The 20,100-nt window shown below is 45.2% G+C and overlaps 1 protein-coding gene across 1 annotated transcript in view; it reads right to left on the bottom strand.

Moving 5' to 3' along the window:
- The window catches only part of DLG5 (discs large MAGUK scaffold protein 5), a 159,202-nt gene that overhangs the window by 55,355 nt on the left and 83,747 nt on the right, over positions 1-20,100 (bottom strand). The window contains exons 4-5 of the mRNA XM_004383168.1: positions 18,556-18,699; positions 17,635-17,818 (exon numbers count right to left, since the gene is read on the bottom strand). Of these exons, the coding sequence (XP_004383225.1) occupies positions 17,635-17,818; positions 18,556-18,699 (328 nt within the window). The remainder of the gene's footprint in view (positions 1-17,634; positions 17,819-18,555; positions 18,700-20,100) is intronic.

Genomic DNA, 20,100 nt, shown 5'->3' with positions numbered 1-20,100 from the left:
CTTGAGTACAACCATATGCAGAGTCCTGTGAGTCCTCCTAATGACTCAGGGGGGTGGTGTTGAGGACCCCAACAAAAGTACCCCATATGTTGTGGATACTGGTGACGCTGAACAGGACTGATAAAGACTATGAACCTTTACGGACCTTTTATCCTAGTGGGAGGAAACAGGTAGGCAGGTAGGTAGGTAGATAGACAGACAAACCAAATAAATAAAATAGCATAAAATAATTTTAAAGCATGGCAAGCACTATCAAGAAAATTAAAAACAGAATAGGAGAACGGGCTAGAGAGAGACCATTGAGCAGCAGATGAAAGGCTGCAAGAAGGGCTAAGGCCAGCAGAGGCCCCTCTAAGGTGACTTCTGAACTAAAATGCAAATGATAAGGAGTAGCAGCCAAGAGCACACCGGGCAGAAAGCAGAGTAAATGCAAAGGCCCTGAGGCAGGAACTACCTGATGTGTTCTAGGGACAAAGCCAAGTGACCGAGGGGGAAGGGGTACTGAAGAGGATGGAGAAGTGGGCACATCGCAGCTTCAAGGCTCACAGTGGAGACTGTACCCTGGGATGGAAACTGCAGGGGGGTTAGCCAGAGAACCTTATAATCTCACTGACAGGTACTAAGGCTCACTTGGATGCTGCTTAGGACATAAAGAGAAAAAAACAGAAAAATGAGTTAAAAGGATGCCATGGGGTCTGTGGACTTCTGCTGAGCACCTGGGAGGATCTGAGACCTTGGGTGGGTCACTTCACCTCTCTGGGTTTCAGTTTCCTTATTCCTCCAATGACAGGCTTGAACCAGAATAATTCATTTAGTCCTTCCAGCTCTAGAGCCCAGAATCACTCAGCTTATTGAATCCTGAATTAACCGAAGATCTTTGCAGCCCGGAGAACCAGAACTTGAGAAGATGGAATATTCCCTTTGCAAGCAGGGTCAGCTCTCACTAAATGTGATTAACCGAGGGAAGCACAGAGGAGAGAATTAGCAATTCCAGTCCCAGAGACAAAGTAAGCAAGCTTGCTTTTCTAAGCTCTGAGCACGAGGCTCCAGGACCACAGGTTGTCAGAGAAACAGCCTCAGAGTGGCTTTCGGTCTGTTTCCTTTTTCTTAAAGTAGAACTCTTTCAAAGATCTTCCAAGGTCACTGAAACACAAAACTCATTTGAAAAGTAGCACACAGGTTCCTAACAAAAAAAAAAAAAACCAAACTCGTTGCCACTGAGTCAATTCTGACTCATAGTGACCCTATAGGACAGAACAGAACTGCTCCCATAGGGTTTCCAAGGAGCGGCTGGTGGATTTGAACTGCGGACCTTTTGGTTAGGTTAGCAGCCGTAGCTCTTAACCGCATGGGCTCCTAGGGCAGTTAAAATCTTCATTGTTTCGTAAAAAATGTTTCACTCTTGTGGAACAGGACTATACCCTGAGAAATACAGTCAGAAAACCACTGATCCCAATAGCATATTAGAAGTCCTAGCCAGAGCATAAAACAAGGAAAAGAAATAAAAGGTATCTAGATTCGAAAAGATGTTAAATTATCTCTATTCACAGATGACAAGATCCTAAAGTCCCAAAGAATCCACAAGAAAACTTCTAGAGCTAATAAAAGAATTTAGCAAAAGTTGCAGGGTACAAGGTCAACACAAAAAAATCAGTTCAGTTTCTGTACACCAGCAGTGAGAGACTTGAAAGTGAAATTAGGTAAACAATTTCATTTACAATAGCATCTAAGAGAACAAAATAACCAAAACCAAACCCGATGCCTCAAGCGTATTCTGACTCATAGTGACCCTACAGGACAGAGAAGAACTGCCCATAGGAGAGGCTGGTGGATTCCAACTGCCGACCTTTTGGTTAGCAGTCAACCTCTTAACCAGTGCGCCACCAGGACTCCAGAGAACAAAATACCCAGGAATAAATCTAACTATGGATATGAAGGACTTATACAATGACAACTACAAAATACTGCTGAAAGAGATTAAAAAAGACTTAAATGGGAAAATGTTCCAAGTTCATGGATTGGAAGACTTAGTATCGTTATCAATACTACCTGTCATGGATTGAACTGTGACCCCTAAAAATGTGTGTCAATGGTTGCTTGACCGGAGGGACACCAACTCACTGCTGCTGGGGTCTCCCCGCCTCCACCAGCCAGCCCCTCCAGCGTCATTTGTTTGTTTTGTTTTATATTTTTGTTATTGTTGTTTTTACTTATTTATTTTTGGCTTTTTTTTTTTTTTTGTTGCTTCTCTCTTTCCCTTCCTTCCTTTCATTTCTCCCACCCAGCTAGCCCCATGTGCCATTCCCTCCCCTTCTTGATGGGCTGTGATTTTTTGGTTTGTTTTTTTTTCCTTTTATTCTTTTTTTCTGTTTTTTCTCTCCTTTCCTTTCTTTCTTTTCTCCTGCCCAACCAGAAGCACCCTGTGTACCACCCCCGCCCCTTCTGGAAGGGCTGTGCTGCACAGCTCAGTTGGACAGTCGCTGGGAGCAGCCTCCCTCAGCGCGATTTTATTTATTGTTTGTTTGTTTTTCGTTTTGTTTATTATTTCTTCTCTCTCTCTTCCTTCCTTCCTTACCTTTCTCCTATCCATCCAGCCCCGTGTGCTGCCCCCAATTTCTTGATGGGCTGTGCAGTACCGCTTAGCTGGGGAGCCTCTGGCACGCGGCCTCCCCAGGTCAGTGCTGCCCCTACAGGTCAGCTCCCTCAGCGCCGTATTTTTTATTTTTCTTTATCTTTCCCCTTCTCCTTTTCCTTCTCCCCGCCACCTAGGCCCTACGCTGCCTCCACCCCTTCTGACAGGCTGTGCCATGCCACCTGGCGAAAGAGACATCAGCTCACCACCGCCCCAATTCCGCCCCCACCCCCAACGGCCAGGTCCCCACCACTTGTTGTTATTGTTGCTGTCTTTATTTATTATTTTTATTTGTTTGATTGTTGGTTTCTTCTCTCTCTTTCCTTTCCTTTCTCCTGTCCACCAAAACACGTGCATCCTCCACACCGCACCTCGACAGACCGAGCCACACAGCTCGGCTGGAGAGCCACCAGCACACGGCGTCACCAGGTCTGTCCCACCCTACTAGCCGAATCCTACCACATTGCTATTTATTTATTTTTTAAACTGCATTTTTTGCTTTTTTCCCCTTGGCTTTCTTTTTTTGCTTTTGTTTCTCTCTTCTTTCTCTTCTTTCTCTCACCCACTTAGCTCTGCACATCACATCCACTCCTTTCCCTGCTGCTCATCTGCACCGTGCACCAAGTGCCATCCCCTCAAAAAGTCCCAATGAGGTCCCCTGGACTCCACCCTGCACTGCCCAGCCCCACCCTGTTGCCCCAGTTCATGCTGCAAACTATCCATCCCTGCCCCTCCACCCCCACTGGACTCGCCCTGCTGCACCATAGCTGAGTGACCAGCCCCTGCCCACCTGGACAAGGTGGTGAGAAGTATCATGCCCATTTCTAAAAAAATGAAATAACTTCCAAACACAGGAAAGCACAACAAATAATTTAACCAAATTTTATGTACCTACTTCTCAGCTCTGATAATCTTAATCTTGCCACATGTCTCAAGCTGTTTTCCAAAGAAATAAAACATTATCAGTGTTGTTAAAGCCCCCAGGGCACCCCTCAGATCCCATTCCCCCTCTCTTCCCCTCCAGCATTCCCCTGAATTTGATGTTGCTCATTCTATGCACAGTATTACACTACTTACGTATCTGCAAATTTTTTCAAATGGCATCATACTGCATGTATAATTATGCAATGTGCTTTTTATTCAGTGCTGCTTTTGAGACTTAGTTGACCTGATATAAGTAGTATCTCACTATATGGATATATCACACACTACCCTTTTTTGATTGATATTTATATTGTCTTTACTTCTTTTGTTATTATAAATACTTCTGCAAACATTATTGTACATCTCTTCTCACATGTGAGCTTTTCTTTTCCTTTACCTACTATGGTAAAAATATATATAACAAGACATCTGCCATTCCAACACTTTTTATATGTAGAATTCAGTGACGTTCATTACATTCATCCTGTTGTATAACCATCACTACTATTCATTTCCAAACTTTCCATCACCCCCAATAGAAACTCAGTGAGGTGCAATGGATTACTAAATAAAGCCCATCTTGCCATAGTCTTTGTGACTCACACACAATGACTGAGTGAGTGGGACTATGCAAATAAAGTGTATGGAACCTTTGAGGGTTGGGGTTGTATGCTGGCTTGGCTTGGCCCTTATTCCCAGTATTGTATGGCTGTCCTCCATTTTGTGATCCAATATAATTATCCTAATTATCTTCCATTTTGTGTTGTAAATTCTAACCACTATATGTTACTGAGGTAGGATTAGTGTGGAGTGTATCTTGAGTCACAGCCTTGCAGGAGGGCGTGACTCATGTCCCACCCTTACTCAAGTCACATCCCTTCCCTGGGGTGTAGCCTGCATTCGATGTACATGTATGGGCGCTCTCTTTTTCTCTCTCTCTGTCTATCTGGATCCTGCATCCAGCTTGTCACTGCCTGATCTCCAGTTCTTGGGACTTGAGCCAGTGGCCTGCTGTCTGACCTGCGGATTCTGTGATTTGCCAGCTTCTTTGGCCTTGTAGGCCAGCAGCCTATCATCTGACCTGATTCACCAGCTTCTGAAGCCTTGTGAGCCAGCAGCCTTGTCGTCTGGCCTGTCAATCTGGGTTCGTAGGCCCCTACAGCCACGTGAGTCAGGAGAAGCCTATGCCTGACCCACAGATTTGGGACTTGCCAGCCTCCACAACCAAGTAAGCCATTTCTTTGATATGGTTAGTGAGTCCTGTGAGACACTGTAGCAAACCATGGAACCTAAAGACAGGAGGGAGAGTACTGAGGGGAGGAGGAATAGCTGATGTTAGAGATGATGGAGTGGTACAGCAATTTGGAAAAGTTGGATATTTGGGATATCTTCAACCTCCACTTCATAGGAACCAGCTTTGTGACGATCCTTATAAAAGAAATTATTCATTCAGTTGGTATCAGAATGGTGGGTTTTGCTGCAACAGCCCAAACTCACTGAATATGTGATTTTAGAAAAAAGGGGATGATAAAAGACAGAACAAGAAACCTTTCATTTCTGGATGGGATAAAAAAACACCCATGGATTGAAGCAGCTGTTACGCTGTAATCAGTTACCCAAGGCAAAAGCTATTCATGGTGTCATGGGTTGAACTGTGCCCCCCAAAAATGTGTGTCAACTTGGCTAGCCCATGATTCCCAGTATTGTATGACTGTCCACCATTTTGTTAACTGATGTGATTTTGCTATGTGTTGTAAATCCTACCTCTATGATGTTAATGAGACCAGATTAGAGGCAGTTATGTTAATGAGGCAGGAATCAATCCACAAGATTAGGTTGTATTTTGAGTCAATCTCTTTTGAGATATAAAAAAGAAAAGCCAGCAGAGAGACAGGGGGACCTCCTACTACCAAGAAACCAAAGCTGGGAGCAGAGTGTGTCCTTTGGACCCAGGGTCCCTGTGCTGAGACACTCCTAGACCAGGAGAAGACTGATGACAAGGACCTTCCCCTGGAGCTGGAGTCCTGAATTCGGACTTCTAGCCTCCTGAACTGTAAGAGAATAAATTTCTTTGTTAAAGACATCCAGTTGTGGTATTTCTGTTATAGCAGCACTAAATAACTAAGATACATGGGAACTAGGAATGGTGGATCTAACTCCTGAGGAACTGGCTAGCTGGATACAAATGGAAATACAGAGTGATAAGGAAAGGGCCAGACATACAATTCCTTAGTTTCTGTTATCCGTAATGGCTGCTATGGCAGGCAAAAAGAATGGAGGGGCAGACTATAGCACTGAACCAAGTCCAGATCTGGTCTAGTTGGAGCTATGACCACTAGTCTCAGGGCCAAACACACGGCCAACTTGCCTGCTATCGGGCACTGAATGAGACTGCCTCAATAACAGAACGACATAAAATCATCATGAGACTTGAAATACCCATAATGTCTTGGGTGATGCCAAAGAAATACTCTAATAAAGAAGATGGTGCCCAAAATAAAATGGAAATGGTTCATACAAGAACAAGCTACTGGGGAAATGCAGGGAGATACTCACTGTATCCATGAGAGATAGCCTCTTTTCCCATAGGTCCTACCCTGGAACCACCTGAGAAGCTGCTAGAGCCCACTGCTGCATGGACAGTGCCCTATGAACAACTTTCTACTGACCAACAGAAGGCTGCTTGGTTCACAGATGGCACTTCCAGGGTACATGCACAAAATGTGTTGTGGAAAGCTGCTGCACATTAAGATCAGCAGATGGAAAGACTCTGATTAAAGAAGGTAAGAACAAGTCAGCTCAGTGGACTGAACTGCATGCTCTCTTCCTAGCATAATCGAAGAATTGCACAATGGCAAGAGAGCGGTGCCAGGAACAGAGCGCGTCCTTTGGACCTGAGGTTCCTGCGCAGAGAAGCTCCCAGACCAAGAGAAGATTGATGACACGGACTTTCCTCTAGAGTGGATGGAGAAAGCTTTCCCTTGGAGCTGATGCCTTAAATTGGGACTTGTAGCCTACTGGACTGTAAGAGAATAAACTTCTCTTTGTTAAAGCCATCCACTTGTGGTATTTCTGTTATAGCAGCACTAGACGACTAAGACAAGGTTATACCAATTTACACCCTCACCAGCTGTGGACAGGACTTCTGAGGGTTACTGTTACTGACGCATTCTCACCAAGTTTTCATATGGTCAGATTGTTTAAAGTATTGCCAACACATTTTTTAAACAAACTTGAATTCCGGATTACTAGGAAGATTCAGCAATTTTTTCAAATGTTTATTGGTTATACACATTTTTCTAATCATTTCCTTTATGGTTTGTGGTTTGGTTATTTTATTTAAGAAATTCTTTCCTACCTTGAGATCATAAAGACACTCTTACTGTTTTTTCTGAAACTATTCAAGTTTTACTCTCACATTTAAATCTTTAATCGACTTGAATATGTTTTGGGGTATGGTATGAGATGGAGATGTAACATTATTCCTTTCCATAAGTCACCTGACCAGTAAGAACTGGGCCATGAGTCCATGACAACCTGAGACACTTGACTTTGTTCAAGTACAGTGAGAGCTGAAGGATACCAAGGCCTCACCTGATGCAGTGCCCCAGCTGCAAGGTGAGAAGGAAGGAGCTTATCCATGACCACACACTGAGCCAACGGCTCCAAGATAAACAACTCTCCTGACTTCTGAGTCAATCAGTGGCTCCTAACCAAGACTGCAACAAGTACAGTATCTACACTGGATTGCCCTTATTCATGAGCGATACCCCAAAAATTCCAATAATAATTACTTCAATGTTTTACTCACTAAGTATCTCCTAAGCCAGGTGAGAACCCCACTGACTCCAAATAAGTGAAGGCTGGTTTGCCACAAGGAAGCCCTGGTGGCACAGTGGTTAAAGCACTAGGCTGCCACCCGAAAAGTCAGCAGTTCGAACCTACCAGATTACAGCCTTGGAAATCCTATGGGGCAATTCTACTCTGTCCTGTAGGGTCGCTATGAGTCCCAGTCGACTAGAAAAGCAACATGTTTGGTTTTGGGTTCTTTTTTTTTTGTTTGCTGCAGGGCCAAGGCTGAGCTGTCATTCCTCGAGTTGGCCACAAGGTGGCAGCCCCGGGAAGAGCGCGCAAATGGTGTCTTCCAGTTGTCCCGCCTTCTAAGCTTCGTTAAGAAACAAATCATTTTAAGGGCCTTGAACTGGCAGGAAAAAAAGACCTCATTCTGGGCCTTGACCCAGCAGAGCCCACCTTCACTAGTCCACAACAGAATCTGGAGTCTACACCAGGGCTCAGCATCTCTTCATGGGAAATAGCACCCAATATGCTCCAACCCTGAGGATCTCAGATCCAGGACTACATGACACCCCAGGGACAATTCAGGGCCAAGTGAACAAGGCTGCCGGGATGGCCAGGGAAAACCCCAGAGCAGATACAGGCATCCTCTCTAATGTTCAATCCAGCTTTGATAAATGTTTCTTGGGGGTGGGGAGGGAGCCTGGGGGATATCTGCCACTAACCTGCACTGTTTCTGCCGCAATTATCTACACATCACTCACTCCGCGGCAGAAAACCCTACAAGAACGTCTTGCTTACTCTGAGCTGAAACCCACTTCCTTGTAACTTCTAACCTCTGCTTCTCATCCTAGCCCTGGAATCACATAGAATAATTCTTTTCCACAGGACAGCATCCCGATAGTCAAGCAGGTGTTCACATGCCCCCAAACATTTTCAACTTTTCTCTACATGCAGAGCTCAGATTAGGTCCGTGCCATGTCATTGATCGTCTCTGAGGAAATGTGGGGGAATCTAAAGACCTTAGTTAACGACAGAGAATGTGAAAAACCATCCTACCTTTTGGTCGTTGTTGTGTGCCATCGAGTCGATTACAACTGCTAGCGACCCTATAAACAGTAGAACTGCCTTATAGGATTTCCAAGGAATGGCTGGTGGATTTGAACTGCCGATCTTTTAGTTAGCAGCCAGAGCTCTCAACCACTCTGCCACCAGGGTCTTGTCTTTCCTCTCTCATCAGACGATTGTGTTCTGAGCAGACAGATAAGGACACGTACCCACGTAGGTAAGGACACGCACCCGCGTAGGTAAGGACACGTACCCACATATGTATGGACACGTACACACGTACATACGGAAACGTACACATACGTACACACGTACGCACGTGCACAGTACGTACAGACACGTACATGCGTACGTACGTACGTACCGGACACGTACTCACGTACGTACGGATACGTACATACACTTAACTACGGTCAAATATTGAGCATTCCAACCTAAAGCGAGGGTAAGTCTAAGTGAGAGCAAACATTTAATTTTGGTCTAGAATTCTAGAAGAAAAAAGTAACAAACGTTGCCACCTCAGGCGGGCAGCAGTCTTTACAGACGATTCCTTTCCAGCCTGAGGCCTGAGCTCCGTACAGCCAGCCTCTGAGGAGGGGTGAAAGTGGCGTTGGCGGAGGCACTAACCCAGGGCCTGGTTCCCTCCACACAGCACTACTGTCCCCGGTCCCTCCGTCCCCCGTCCCCCCTCCCCATCCCCGTCCCCGACGGAGGGAAGCAGTGCCCGGGATTGGTCAGAAACACTTGTTCTCGGTGGGCTTCCCCTGTGAGGGAGGCCCTGCAGAGGAGAAACCCCTTTCTTTGTTCCCTTCCTCCCTCCCTCCATTCTTTCCTTCCTCCAGGCCCCTGAAAGGCCATTAACCTGGGCTCCCTGGGAAAAGAAAGTCGACTTTGATGAATTACACGGGGTACAGCAAGAAGGAGAGTGAAGCTCTTGGAGCATTATAAGTTTCCCAGATAAATGCGCAGAACCTTTAAGAAAGAGAATAGCATTGCCTTGGACCCAGCAACTCCACCTCTAGAATCAAACTTAATGGATGCACAAAAGAGCATAAAGACATACATAAGCACCCACTGAGAAATTGTAACACGGAAAAGGTTTACAGCCAAGACCCTCAACACACACACAAGAGGGTGAGAATATTCACTGACAACTAGACTGTGAAAGACTTTACTGGATGTTCCAAATTCACAGGAAATGTCAGGAGACCTGTTGGTAAAAAAGACCAGGTCCAGAAAATAAAAATAAAACTTTACATGTTTATTAAATACGGCAAAGAAAACTGCCTATAAGGTGCTATCCCAAATGGTTAACACAGAAATTGGTCACCCCTAGGGAGTGAGACGAGCTGAGGTGGGGATTCGGACTTCATTACTGTTTGAATTTTTTTTTTTTTCTTTTCCACCAAAGACTATGTGTTATTTTAGTAAAGAAAAAAGACGGGCAAACATTCTCTACTGTGCAGCCCCAAGCACACCAGCAGCCTCCGCCCATGATCTCTTGGGCATTCCAGATAGGGCCCAGAGGAATCCAAGATGGAACTGGCAGGCTGTGACCCTCCCCCGAACCCTCACACAGAGGGCAAAGCACACTCAAGTGGGAGGGGGCCAAGGCGTGGGCCCATGCTGCCCCTGCCCCCCAAGGCTGCCTCATTTCCTCTGGGATAAATCATACAGGGAGCAAGAGGGCCCCACAAATCCCTCAAGTAAACACACAAGTTAAACAGCACTATTTACCCAGCAAGGGCCTCTTCACATTAACAAGGCATGGGAGGAACCAGGCGACAAAACTGGCCTTGTCTTGGGAGTTAGACCTTTGCCCTCAGGCCTGGTGGGAAGCAAACCTGGTCATCCCAAACCCTGGCCTCACCCGCTTCCGCTGCTGCTGCTAACCTGCTCACTGCCTGAACTTTTCAAAGTCCGGGCACCTAGCCCTCTACCTGGTGAAGGTGACAAGGCAGGGGCCAGAAAAAGAAGGCGACCCTGGGCAGGTCAGACCCCTCCCCTGCGGCAGCGGGGGCCTCTTCTCAGTGAGGTCTCAAAGTGGCACTCCCTAAGAGGCTCCGGTCCAGCTGACAGACCTGGGGAACCTCACGGCACTCCCCTCTAAGGGTTAGCCCCAGAAAAAGCAAGGAGAAGCAAGAAATGGGGGAAGGAGGTGGGGGAGAAAAGCCTTCCTACTTCATTTGTGCCAACAACAGAAGAGAATGAGCAAGAGAGGGCAGATGGGAGGTGATAATCTCAGTCTGACTGCTTGTAAAGGCCTTCTAAGTCCTAAAGAAACTTTATGCCTCATGAGAGCAGATTTATTTTTATGAGGAGGTAACTAGAATCTTTTTTGGTTATTTTTGAGATATAAATCACCACACAATTCACCCTTTTAAAGTGTTCAAATCAATGGTTTTTAGTACATTCACACCACCACTATCTAACGCCAGAACATTTTCATCACCCCAGAAGGAAACTACCCATGAAGCAGTTACCCCAGCTCCTAGCAACCACCACTCTGCTTTCTGTCTCTATAGACTTGCCTATTCGGGATATTTCATATAAATGAAATCATCTAATACATGGCCTTTTGTGTCTGGTTTCTTTCACTTAGCATAGTGTTTTCAAGGTTCATCCACATTGTAGCATGTATTAGATTTCGTTCCTTTTTATGGCTGAGTAATATTCCATTGTATGGATGTACCATATTTTATGTTCATCCACATCGTTTCATGTATCAGGATTTCATTCCTTTTTATGGCTGAGTAATATTGTATGGACGTACCATATTTTAGGTACCATATTCATCTGTTCATGAACACTTGGGATGTTTCTACTTTTTGGCTACTATAAATGCTGCTACGAACATTCGTGAACCAGTTTTTATGTGGACATGTTTTCATCTCTCTCTAGGATATATACCTAGGAGTAGAATTGCTGGGTCATATGGTAATTCTGTGTTAAACTTTTGAGGAACTGCCAAAACTGTTTTCCAAAGTGGCTGCACCATTTTACACTCCCATCAGCCATATCTGAGGATTCCAATTTCTCAACCTCCTGGATGAGGGCAGATTTTAATCCAGATTTGATATGACTAGAATAATAGTAATAGGAAACACTGGCTGAGTTCTTCATACATGGCAGGTGGTTTATATGCAGCATCTCATTTAACCTTCACAACAACCATGAGGTCCACTTTGCTATGCTGAGAAAGCCCTCCTCTGCCGAGCGGTGGGAGGTCCCTTGGAGTAAACCAGCACCACAGATGCATCTGAAATTATGAATCTTTCAAAGAGGGATCATATCCAAACTGAACCCCAAGGCAAAAGGTGATCTGAGTCAAGTAGATCAGTGTGAAAAAATGTCAGCACACAAATGAGCACAGACACAAAGTGGGCCAAGGGTGGAGACGGAGCGGCACTGCCTACGCTCAGATGGCTGTCCCCACTCAAAGCCCCAGTGCTGAAGAGTGGCCAGATCTTCAGCCGGGTTCAGCTACTGTCCCTCTGGCCACCTCCATCGACATGTGGTTTCAAACCAGGTCCCTCTGCAGCAGGGGCATGACTGGCCCTGGTTGGCCCCAGCAGCTCCATCCTTACCTGCTTCCTACACTGGGCTCCACAAAGGGTTTCTTTTGAGATTAAAATATTTTGCCTCTAAAAGCTGAAAACCCACAGGCCTAAGTGGCTGCAGTAGGGAGCTGAGTGGGCCTGCAGGAGGAAGGGTCCTCTGCAGGGGCATGCAACGGATGCAGGGTGGTACTTACTATCCACTGGAACAGCACTATCTGCTCGGTATCCCATTTCATCCTTAAACAATGCTGTAAGAGGGATGGGAAGGGAAGGCCCCGAGCGTTGAAGCAGCTTCTTGGCGATCATGCAGTACCAGCTGTATGACATGACAACCTCGCAGGGCCCAGGGCACTCCTTGCTGCGCACGGGGACTCTCCCCCAAATGGACTCCTGCTGCCCTCGCCCACACTTGCCTCTCCCTCTCAGGAGCCTCTTCTATTACCAAGAGCCGGTCAAGGCCTACAGATAAATCCCAATCCCCCCCGGCCTCTAAGTCTGAATCTACACAACCAAGTCCCCCGACCAGAGTGCCCATAAAAAACACTTAAGATATCTCAAAGGATATTCATCTCTGGGTCCCTTGCTGGGCCTGCACTGGGTTTGCACATAGAAGGAAACCATTGCCACTGAGGTGATTCTAACACATGGTGACCCCATGTGTGCAGAGAAGAACTACTCCATAGGGTTTTCAAGGATGTGACCTTTTGGAAGCAGATCAAACCTCAATATATACCAGAAAATGAAAACAGACAACAGAAGCAAATCTTTTAATAGAATGTAGTTTATAATGGGAAAATATTGAAAACAACCCAAGAGTCAGCCAATAGGAGACTGGCTAAGTCAACTATGGTACTACCATGGACTGCCAGAAGAAAAAACAAATCAGACTTAGAAAAATACAGCCAGAATGCTCCTCAGAAGCAAGGAGACTTTGACCCACTTACTTTGGACATGTTGTCAGGAAAGATCAATCCCTGGAAAAGGACGTCATGTTTGGTAGAGGGTCAGTGAAAATGAGAAAAACCCTCAATGAGATGGACTGACACAACAGCCTCAACAATGGGCTCAAACACCTCAAGGATCATGGAGATGGCATAGGATCGGGCAGTGTTTTGTTCTGTTACACATAAGGTCACCGTGAGTCAAAGTCAACTTGTGGAAACCAATAACCACTTCCAAGTAACATAATAGTCTGCAGCAGTTAAAAACAATGAGGGAGACCATGTACTAGGCAGAAAGACGTGCATTACATATTAATCAAAAAACAAAATTTTTTGAGCAACAAAATGTATGATTCCATTTTTGTAAAATAAATTAGTAAGGCAAAAAGGGTTCTATGTACAGATAAAAGCCTCAGACCTACACACAGTTCTCTAATAGGTATTTCTGTGAGGGAGACTACAGGAAGAATTCTACTTTCTATTGCTTTAATTTCTGTATTATTTGATTCTTTTATTATTTGTTATAAAATATACATTAATTTTTCAATTAGGAAATAACAATAGTATAAAAACTAAAAGTCCCTCCCTTCCCCTTTCTGAACAATTCAACCATTAATGCCATTTGGTAAGCAGAGCATGGGGAGCAGTGGCCCAGGGGGGCATCAGGTTGTGCAAGGGATGAGGAGGTCTCCACAGCGTGTGAGAGCCCTGGAAGGATGAGAAGGGCTGGCATGGGGTTCCTCAAAAAGGTAAACATAAGAGTTAATATATGATCCAAGAATTCTAGGAATGAAAACATATGCCAGCACAAAAACTTGTGCAGAAATGTTCATAGCATCATTATTTGTGATAGCCAAAAAGTAGAAACAACCCAAACATCCATCGACTGATAACAGATAAGCAAAGTGTGGGGAAGGGCAGTGCAGAGCGGATGGGAGATGGGTTACATACAGGGGACTGATCAAGGAGGCGAACGCATTAATGATAATAGGAGCCAGGTTTCTCACTAGCAGAGAAGGGAGTTACAAAAACAGAAAGGGGGAGAACTAGAATGAACCCTACAGTACTCAACTGGAATTGGAGATATAAATGTGGGAACTCATGGATTTTGATACATGTATCTAGATATGGAGCCCTGGTGGCACAGTGGTTAAGAGCTACAGTTGCTAACCAAAAAGGTCGGCAATTCAAATCCACCAGGCTACTCCTTGGAAACCCTATGGGGCAGTTCTACTCTGTCCTATAGGGTCGCTATGAGTCAGAATAAGACTTGAAGGCAACGGGTTTTAACTAGATATAGACATATAGATGTAAATACATGTGTTATGTATGTATGTATGTATGTATGTATGTATGTCTATCCACTACCATCTGCCACTCTGTCATACTCTGGTGACTTGTGTGTTGCTGTGATGCTGGAAGCTATGCCACCAGTGTTTCAAATACCAGCAGGGTCACCCATGGTGAATAGGTTTCAGCTGAGCTTCCATATTAAGACAGACTAGGAAGAAAGGCCAGGCAATCTACTTCCAAAAATTAGCCAATGAAAATCCTATGGATCAAAATAGAATACTGTTTGACATAGTAGAGGGGCCCTGGTGGCACAGCAGTTAAGAGCTCGGCTGCTAACCAAAAGGTTGGCAGTTCGAATCCACCAGGCGCTCCTTGGAAATCCTGTGGGGTAGTTCTACTCTGTCCTATAGAATTGCTATGAGTCGGAATCGACTTGACGGTAACAGGTTTGGTTTGGTTTTATAGTGCTGGAAGATGAGCCTCCCAGGCTGGAAGGCACTAAAAATACACAACGGCCACAACAATGGATTCTACCATACCAACAATTGAGAAAATGGTGCAGGACCAGGCAACATTTTGTTGTGTTGTGCATGGGGTCGCCACGAGTCAGAGCAGATTCCATGGCAACTAACAACAACAAAAACATGTATGTGTATATACAGATGTTCCCTACTTCTGTCTACTGTAAGGGCCTGGGAGCAGTGATACCCAACAGCATAAGCACACCCATATTCAGATATTGCTTCTAAATACCATTCTCCACTAAAAGGAATGAGGGCTCCTTGGAGAAATTGCTGATTGCTAGGGCAGGCAAAGTATAAAATGAGCCTGGAACACTTTGTTGTGCCAGAGAGCAAGGAAGTGCTCAAAAATGAGGGAAAACATCAAAAAGACACAGAAGCAAGCTTAAAGAGACTCCCATAAGTCATCATAGATTTTAATCCATTGAATAAAACAGGAGATCACAAGTCCATATAGACGGATGGAGGGATGGAGGGAGGGGTGCAGGGAGGAATGCAGGGAGGGAGGGAGGGAGGGAGGGATGGAGGGATGGATGGATGGATGGATGGCTGGAGGTATGGATGGAGAGAGGAAGGGAGGAATGGAGGGATAGAGGAAGGGAGGGAGGGAATGAAAGGTTGATGAGGAATAGGATATTTATAGTTTGAAAAGACCTCCCTATAAAATGCTTACGAATTACAAAGGGAAAAAGGTGAGAAGCCTGGAGATACCACCTTAGTTAAGCAAATAATCAAAATGAACATCACCAGTAATGGGTCAAATGGAACCATGCCCCAACTGATAGGAGGCAGTGAGAAGAAGGCAGCATCACTTCTGTGATACTCCTGCCAAAGACGCACACACTGACTCTAACCATAAGGATCAGACAAATCCAAGCTGCGGGATATCCTACAAAATAACTGGCATCAAGTCATCAAGGTCACGAAGGTCAAGAAAGCCTGAGGATCTGTTCACCATGGACTGCAAGAAGAATGAACAAATCTGTCTTGGAAGAAGTATAGCCAGAAAGCTCCTTAGAAGCAAGGATGGCGAGACTTCGTCTTACGTGCTCTGGACATGTTATCAGGAGGGACCAGTCCCTGGAGAAGGACATCATGCTTGGTAAAGTAGAGGGTCAGTGAAAAAGAGAAGACACTCAACGAGATGGACTGACATAGTGGCTGCAACAATGGGCTCAAGCATAACAATGATTGTGGGGATGGTGCAGGACCGGGCAGTGTTTCATTCTGTTTGTTGTACACAGGGTTGCTATGAGTCAGAACTGACTCAAGGGCACCTAGCAACAACAGAAGACATAACAACAAAATACAATCATTTATTCTAAACTGCATCTTTTTCTTATAAAAGACATTATTGATACAACTGGTAAAACTAGAATGGGGTCTGATGATTAGATGGTAGTAATGTATCAATGTTAATTTCCTGATGTTGATAGTTGCATTGCTATTATACAGGAGAATACCTTGTTTTAGGAAATACACGGTAGAGTATTTGGGGGTGATGAGGCAACAGGTTGGCAACTTACTGTTTTGTGTGTGGTGAAAACATACACAGCAAGACATTCGCCAACACAACAGCTTCCACATTTGCAATTCAACTGCACTGATTACATATTTCATGTTGTGCCACCGTTACAGCTATCCTTTTCTAAAATATTCTACCACATTTAGCATAAAATCAGTGCCTTTAAAACAACAGGCAACTTACTCCCAAATGATACGTGGCAGAGGTAAAACTTCTCTGTACTGTTCTTGTAACTCTGTAATAGTTTCAAAATTAAAAAATGTTTAAATGAAAAGAAAACAATGAATATGTTGTGCCAAATTATCAGATAAATTCTGATTGTTACATACCAGCATTGTTTCCAGGAAGACCCAACAGTCCTGCTTTAACTCAAGAGCGACCACAAATGATTCTGATGTGATGGGGCGCTCTGCTTAACCACGACCTATGTTTCAGTGCTCCAAGGACACCGGGATTGCCTTCCGACCCCAACCATCCAAAGCATCTACAGACACAGAACATATCGCCAGCCCTTTCCACATCCCTGGGCAGCCTGGACAGCTCCAGATTATAAATGGTAAGAGGCAAAGAACTTGTACTTCCTTCACAAGTGTATATCCAGCAGCGAGCACAAAAGGGGCTCAATAAATCACTGCTGAATGAATGACTGAGATTCTGTTTTGCAGAATGCTTACCCGCTTGCCCAACATTATTCATGGCAGGCCCATGTTCTGACTGGCCTGCTCCTCATGCCTTTAGTCAAAGTGAACCAAGAGCTGAACAAAGTGAAGACACTAACTTGGAATGGAGAAAGCAGCAAGAACAACAGGCCACACTCTCACCCAGAAAAATAGCAATGATAATTGTTCTATCTCATATATGCACAGGGCTTTAATATTTCTAAGCTTCTTTCCATCCATAATCTTGCCTGGTCCATACAAAAGAAATAAGCTACAGACCTCCAGACTAAGTCAAATCTCTCTGTTACACAATGCCTAGTACCTTTTGCCATCTCCTTGATAGCCCTTGTAATAATCATAACTATGGAGTGGTTTATGTGTGATTATTTAATTAATACTTGTCTCCCTCACTGGACTGCAGACTCCAGGAGAGCAAGGCCTGAGGGTTTGTTCACCAATATCCCAGTGCCTCACATGTAGCAGACTCTCCAGGAAGACTTGCTAAATGATTACATGAATGAACAAAGGACTAGATGGATGGATAGATGGATAGGTGGGTGGGTGGGTGGGAGGATGGATGGGTGGACGGGTGGATGGATGGAGGACAAGTAGATGGATGGGTGGGCGAGTGGATAGATGGGCAGGCAAGTGAATATGTGGATGGGTGAATGGATGGCCAGCCTTGATCTACCCCCAGCCACCCAGCCCAGCTCTACCTGCTGCTGCTGTGCCCGGAGGTCACCAATCTCCTTCTGGTCCTCCTCGTGGAGCCGCTTCATGTCCTCCCACGACTGCTGTAGCAAGTTCCGTTCCCGCAGTAGCTGCCCGTTCTCCCGCCTTAGCATGTCCACATCATCCTTCAGCTGGGTCTGGTCACTCAGAAGCCGGCTGTGGAGTGTGCTGAAACCCGCCCCACACGCACACAGATAAGCCCCAGCCAGCCTCCATCCCCCAACAAAGGCATCACCAGTCCCTCCAGGTGCCAATACTCCGCATATACCAGACAGGAGCCAATACAGCCAGGTCGTCAGCACTCAGAGGCAGGCCAAAGGCTGGGATCAGCCAAATTCCAGAAGGACCCAAACCACTTTTTAAAAATCTGACACCAAAAAAGGTACACGTATGAGGCCAAGGAAAGAAGATAAGCCTCCAGCTCGTATAAACCTGGCACCTCCTAGTACTGAGGCCTGGGCAAACATCAGCAGGTCAACAGGCAAATACCCTCTAAGGGGCACCAGCAGACCAAAGGCGAAGCTGCCCCACCTGTCTGTCATGCAGCCTTGAGCTGCAGCAAAGTCCCTGAACAGTGACTGAGAAGCCAGTCGCCCGCCTGGCCCACTGCCAAGTGCTTTACATCAATTTCATATCTACCATACTTCTGAAGCAGGCAGTAAGACAGGGTGAAGGATTAATAGTCTTATTTTACACTTAGGAAAACTGAGGCCCAAAAGCACAAAGCCATTTGCTGAAGGCTGAATGCTTGCTAAGTGGCAGAGATAGGCCCAGATCCAGGACCCCTAGCTCCAAGTCCAGAGATACGGAAGGGCAGAAGGCAGCCACTGCATGGACTCTGGGAAAGGGCAGAAGGCAGGTGCTGTGTGGACGCTGGGAGCCCTTGCCAAGCAGACCCCACTCACTGGTAGAAGTCGGTCTCCTTGGCCACCTCCTCGCACCTCTTCAGGGCGTTGGAGTGCTGGTTCTGGAGGCTCTGCAGGTCTGACATGGCCCGAACACACTGGATCTTCAGCCTCTCGTAGTCGGGATTCAGCCTGTGGTAGGGCCTGGCCCAGAGAGGAAAACAGCGCCATGAACACAGGCCCAGATTCACACTGAGAATCAGTGTCTCTCAACTGGGGAGGCATGCCCTGCCTCCTCCATAAAGCTTTCCTGGATTACTCTAGCCCAGCAGTTCCCAAATATTGGTCTCTTATCCAACAAAATCACCTGGGTGCTTGATAAACCCAAATGTCCTGGCCTCACCCAGACCATCAGAATCAGAACCCCAAAATGAAGGGAGCCTTGGTTGCCTGAGCTCCCCCATGCACCTCGAGAGGTGAGAAGGTATAGTCTTGCTCCCTAGGAGCTTCCAAGAAACCATGCAACAGGCCTGCACACACAGCAGGTCCACCCACAAACCTGTGGTGGGACCCCAGCAGTTCCCACAAGGGGGCGAAGTTTCTCCTCTTTGGAACAGTGATTCTCAATCTTGGGTACACATTAAAACACCAATGCCCGTAAGGGGAAAATGAAGAACAGAATTCAAATTCTCATGGAATCCAGATTTTCTGGAGCCACTGAGGATGGATGAACCCGCAAAACTACTGCCATGAGATAATTTTTAGACCTTCAACTTTAAATCAAAAATATCCCCTGAAGTCTTCTTTAAACCAAACACTAGTTTAGCTTAATTAGTAAAGAATGTCTTTTAGCATTGTACTCTTTTAAAGAATTATCTACCTTTGCCATAAGACCAGAGGAACTGGATGGTGCTTCGCTACCATTACTGAACATTTTAATCAAAAATTCTATAGAAGAATCCTAATCAAAAGGGGAAAATGCAGAACAGATTTTCAAATTCTCGTGGACTCCAGACTTCCTGGAGAAATGGAGGGTGAATGAACCCTTGAAACTAGTGCCCTGAGATAATCTTTAAACATTAAACAAAAAATACCCCTGAAGTCATCTTAAAACCAAACAATAGTTTAGTTTAACTAGTAAAGAATGTCTGCCTTGAGCACTGTGCTCTTTTAAGACCTATCTATATGGAATCAAATCGACAATAGCAACTTGCAAGATCAGATAGGAAACTTAGGGGACAGTGAGTTTATGTTAATGGGGGAGGAACAACTGAGAAAAGGAGGGTGAGAATGCTCGCACAACTCAAAGAATGCAACCAATGTCACTGAATTGGACATGTAGAAATTGTTGAGTTTGTTATGTTCTGCTATGTATATTCTCAACAACAAAAATTGTATTTTTTAAAAAATTGTATGGGATCAAATGAAAACAATTGTGCATGAACAGGACAGTGATAAATAAATTTTGATGGTGGAAAAAAAAATTATCTATATGGGATCAAACTGACAACCGTAACTCAAAAGATTAGACAGGAAACTTAGGGGGCAGTGAGTTTATGTTAATGGGGAGGAACAATTTGAAAAAGGAGGGTTGGAATTGTTACA

Source organism: Trichechus manatus, unplaced genomic scaffold, assembly GCF_000243295.1.
Source record: "Trichechus manatus latirostris isolate Lorelei unplaced genomic scaffold, TriManLat1.0 scaffold00106, whole genome shotgun sequence".
NCBI classification, from domain to species: Eukaryota; Metazoa; Chordata; class Mammalia; order Sirenia; family Trichechidae; genus Trichechus; species Trichechus manatus.
Note: the sequence above shows the minus strand (reverse complement) of the source record. Positions and strands in the feature narration are given on the sequence as shown.